At 48.9% G+C, this 4732-nt stretch overlaps 1 protein-coding gene across 1 annotated transcript; it reads left to right on the top strand.

Moving 5' to 3' along the window:
* Positions 1 to 558: 558 nt before the first annotated feature.
* Positions 559 to 3450, top strand: LOC124652465. Its single transcript, XM_047191483.1, has 4 exons — positions 559 to 2455; positions 2578 to 2877; positions 2994 to 3335; positions 3420 to 3450. The coding sequence occupies exons 1-3, from the start codon at positions 559 to 561 to the stop codon at positions 3302 to 3304; spliced, it is 2508 nt and encodes an 835-aa protein (XP_047047439.1). The 3' UTR covers positions 3305 to 3335; positions 3420 to 3450.
* The last annotated feature ends 1282 nt before the right edge of the window (positions 3451 to 4732 follow it).

Genomic DNA, 4732 nt, shown 5'->3' with positions numbered 1-4732 from the left:
TTCCTTTTTTTGTATTTCATTTATGCGATACGTCTGCACGTTGGGCGCACTGCGCGATCCAAACGGACCGACGACCATCCACCTATCCGACTACCCAAACGGTTTAAAATAGATGGTCCAGCGCGTCCGTTTGGATCGCTGCTTTGGAGATGTCCTAAGAATTGATAGTATAGCTTAGGCCTAGACGGAGGAGTAGGACTAGTCGGCGGCGATGTACCGGTGCTTAGGCCTAGACCGTGGCCGCCATAAGGTTTAGTTTTTCAAAAAATAATTATGGCTGAACTATGTATGCAATCGCCGAACTATCAATAAATAGTTTTTTTAAATCAAATTTATTTTTTCATAGTAAACATAACCGAGAGTTAATCCCGCGCCCCGGCCGCAATATGGGAGGCAGAAGTGGAGATGCTGTAAGGAGGAGTGGTGGATATAGCTTATCTATTCTGGTCGTGTTTTTTTTTTATTTCGAACTTTATAAAATTTAAAATAGCTTAAAAGAGCGGTTATTTTAATGATGGCAGATATAATGGTGTGGTCTGCTATAGATGCTCTTAATCTATGGGGCGAGCTGAAAGCGCAGCTCCCAGTGAAAGCCCCCAGAACCCAGAACCCAACGCCATGGTCGGCGGCGAGCAGGAGCAGCGGCTTGTCCAAGAGTCCGCTGTCCCCGTCATCTCCAGCGGCGCCGACCCGTCATGTCCCGCCGTTCGATTGGCCCACTTCCTCCACCCCCGCGCGGGCGGCGCCCATCGCCCCGCTCTACCTTCTCCGCCCCGCGACACCGGCCCTGTTCTTGGCGACGGGCTCCAGGTCGAATTCAAGGGCTGGGCAGAGCCCCCTATCCTCTGGAAGCGGTGGGTGGACAAGCTCCGCCCGCGGTACGAGCTCCAGTGGCGGACGGTTGGGATCTTGGATGCCATCCTCGCCACCACCTACCGGGTGCGCCGCGATGATGGCGCGATGCTCCAGCTCGCCGCGATCTGGTCCGCCGAGACCAACACGTTCCTGTTCCCGTGGGGCGAGGCGACGGTGACGCTGGAGGACGTCGCCGTGCTCGGGGGGCTGCCCTTGCTCGGCAGGGCTGTGCGCGCGCCGCTCGAGGGCGTGCCTCGCGGGGATGTAGAGGCGCTCCAGGCCGTCCGCCGCGCGCTCTACAAGCGCAAGGGCCAGAAACCCGACCACCCCGCGTGGGTGAGGCGTTTCCTTGAGCCCCCGCCTCGAGAGGGAGCCGCCGCCGCCGCCCACGACAATGAAGCGGCCGAGCTGCTCGAGCACGGGGCATTCCTCGCCATGTGGCTGTCCCTCTTCGTGCTGCCGGAGCCGCCCTTCGACTTGATCCGGACGGAGGTGCTCCCCATCGCTGCGCGGCTGGCTCGCGGCGGGTGCGTGGCGCTCGCGCCGGCTGTTCTCGCCAGCATCTACATTGACCTCTCCACGCTGAACCACTACATCAATTTGGACGAGAGACACCAGCCGTTCGTGGGGTGGGCGCCGCTACACATCCTCCAGCTCTGGGTCTTTGCTAGGTTTCCCGAGCTTCGCCCTGAGATGGCGACCACCCTAGATCCCCTTGCTCGGCACCAGCCTTGGGCTGCCCGGTGGCATGAAGTTCAAAAGGAGATTGACCCCATGTATCTTCACGCAGTGTTCATGTCGCCAAGGGAGTTCGAGTGGAGGCCCTATGGAAGTAGCAGCTTTGCTCCGCCTCCAGAGAAGGCTTGCTCTTGGGTTTATGGCCGGGACATAGCAAGAAGTAAACAGCTGCAATCCTTTGCACAGTGTCTGCGTGCTTGCGAGCTTGTAGGCATGCGCTGCATTGAGCAGTACAATCCTCATCGTGTTGCAAGGCAGCTTGGCTTCGATCAGGACGTGCCTGGGTCTGTTGCCCGTGCTGACTCAAACTGGGAGACTGCTTGGGGAACATATATGATGGAGCCTAAAAATTTCGCGTTCATTGTTCCGCAGTACGTGCTGGCTGTGACGATTGAGTACGCAAAATGGTGGGAGCCTTACTCGTTGGCATATGCTACTGCTGTTGCTAACTCTGTAAAGTTGAAAGAGTCCCGTGCTTTGGTTAGTCCAAGGGGAGAAAATATGGATGTTCTTCATGATGATAATGCTAGTAAAGAGAAAGCACCTCCTGACCTTGTCATTAAACAGAAGAATAGCAGCTCAGAACATGGTGAAGCAGCCCACCATCACCTTGTCAAGGGAGCAGTAAGCACAACCAGCAGCAAAGCCACTGGATCTGCAACTGTAGCCCATCTGCAGTCAAGTCTTGAAGACATCATGGTAATCAGTGATGGTGAGTCCGATGAATTAGTGGGCAAGGAACATGAGGTGGGTACAATGCAGATTGAAGGTAATGAAAAAGCAAATAAAGATGCATCAGCCTCAAAGAAACAATCGGGGTCCCTTTTGGAAGATTGTGCAGTGGTCAATAGGAAGAGCTCAGGTATGAGAATTCATGAAGTCGCAGTTCCATACTTAATCCAGAAAGAATGAAAATCAGAGATCACAATAAACTATTGCTAATGCAGGGTTCCTCACTTCTATTTTTTACCTTCTATTTTTTAGGGAAAAATAAGATGTCTTCTAGCAATCCGGTTGATGCAAATCTTGAACTGCCCAAGGGAGCACTAAGCACAACCAGCGGCAAAGCCACTGGGTCTGCAACTGTGGCCCATGTGCAGTCAAGTCTTGAAAACATCGTGGTGATCAGTGATGATGAGTCCGATGAATTAGTGGGCAAGGAACATGAGGTGGGTGCAACGCCGATTGAAGGTAATGAAAAAGCAAACAAAGATGCATCAGCCTCAGATAAACAATCAGGGCCCCTTTTGGAAGATTGCGAAGTAGTTAACAGGAAGAGCTCAGGTATGAGAATACATGAAGTGGCAGTTCCATACTTCAATCCAGACAAGGAAAATCAGAGTTCACAACAATCTATTGCTAATACCGCCTTCTTCACTTCTATTTTTTAAATTCTGTAGGAAACAATAAGATGTCTTCTAGCAATCTGGTCGATGCAAATCCTAAACTGCCCAGGAGAATAATTTCAACTAATACACTTTACTACCTCAAACCATTTGGGCGGGTGAAAGACGCACATGATAGAGATGCAGCTGGAACGAATACGAACCAAGGAGCTTACCTGCCAAGACGGGAAGTTGGGACAAGGGAAATGATTGAAGAGGCATCTGCTGCTCGAGAAGCCGAAAAGGTTGTGCTGCAAAAAACAATCGATTCTCTGCAGGAAGAGATTGCAGAAGCACAAGCGCGGTTGAGGGATAGCAACCCCTAAAAAGTTTGAGGTGTGACTTCAGCTAGTACAGGTTTGTGCAAAACTTTCATGTCAACTATAAACTGATTTTCCTGGCCTTTAGACTAACTTTGGTTCCTTGCGCCCTTTTTCTTAGTCTGTCTACGTGGTGAAACCGACGCACACACGGGCAGAGTGGGGAGGGAGGAGGAAGAATGCTCCAGGGTGAGATGACTGTATTTTGGAGGCACCACCTGCAGATATTAAGCTTGATGATCGTCACCTTCAGATGGGCATGGCCATCATGTACACCTAGCACTGCACACAAGGTGCTTCACGTGGTTGCCAGGATACCCTATTGAGGCCATCAGCAAGATCAAGCAGCTTGTCGTTGATGTGTCTTTTGGCACGTAGCCACTTCCCAGAGACCACCGACGATGCAATGACCAAATCCTCCACATGATCATCTTGGCTGTTTTGCTTCCGGAACATCTGACTTGTTCTCTTCAGAGTCAGTAGTCTTGGTATGGATTCACATTTCACAGAGGATACTTTTGATGTGGTTATGTTTTGCAACCCAATATACTCGTTGTCGAAAAGTTGATCTTGCACCCTACTGATTGCATACAAAATAGTTTTCTTCCTGCAGTGATGGAAGGATTACTGAGCAGATTAAAGGTTGAAAGTAAGGCATGGACAAACGAGAGGCAATTCTGAGCGAATTGAGCAGTAGCAGTAGCTGATAATGTTATATGTACTCTGGTTGGTGGCTTTATGGAAAGTTGGCTCTATTTGGCTGTTTGCTTGTGCATGAGAAAACAAGATAGCTTCGTGCTAATGTAGAATCATGCAATGTCTTCTTAAAGCATATAGGGACAGCTCTATGAACAGCAAGGTAATAATGTGCAAATACGCTAGGTTGTGTATCTTTTTTGTATGATAGTACGATTGCTTGAACCAGATTACTAATATTTTACCTGAACGTTCTGCCGTATTTGTCAAACTCTCCCTTAGTCCCTGCTGTAGTTCGTGCGTGATTGTAGCATATGAGAAGTTGATCTTTGACCTTCGGTCAGATAGTGGTGATCTCTTCGTCTGTATAAGTAACTACAAGCATGTCTAGAATCATGTTGTCTACTTTTTTTTTTGAGCTGATAATGTTGTCTACTTGTCTGGCTGACAGACTAATAGTATGTTATGAACTTTATTTTCAACAAGAAAATTTGGACTAGTGAAGTTGGATTTATCTTCACATATAGTATTTCTTAGCATATCCTTATATGTATTTCTTTGATTCCGGGGTAGAAATGCAACATACTGGTGACTAGAAACAGCAAATGCATATGGCTATCAGCATAATCAGCAAAATAGACGTGTTGAGCCAACATGTAATCATGTATCCATCACCCACTGCATTACTTCGTCAGCTTTCTAGAATTTAACCTGAGTCATTCAACCATCTAAGTACTA

This window comes from Lolium rigidum, chromosome 1 (assembly GCF_022539505.1).
Source record: "Lolium rigidum isolate FL_2022 chromosome 1, APGP_CSIRO_Lrig_0.1, whole genome shotgun sequence".
NCBI classification, from domain to species: Eukaryota; Viridiplantae; Streptophyta; class Magnoliopsida; order Poales; family Poaceae; genus Lolium; species Lolium rigidum.
The sequence above is the reverse complement of the archived record's forward strand: the minus strand, read 5'-3'. Positions and strand labels throughout refer to the sequence as shown.

What these genes read in the sequence shown, in the direction of transcription:
- LOC124652465 (XM_047191483.1), top strand. Translation starts at nt 559, where the DNA reads ATGGGGCGAGCTGAAAGCGCAGCTCCCAGTGAAAGCCCCCAGAACCCA. An exon ending in GGTCAATAGGAAGAGCTCAG is followed by an intron (nt 2,456 to 2,577) that starts GTATGAGAATTC and finishes TCTATTTTTTAG; the next exon opens with GGAAAAATAAGATGTCTTCT. An exon ending in AGTTAACAGGAAGAGCTCAG is followed by an intron (nt 2,878 to 2,993) that starts GTATGAGAATAC and finishes TAAATTCTGTAG; the next exon opens with GAAACAATAAGATGTCTTCT.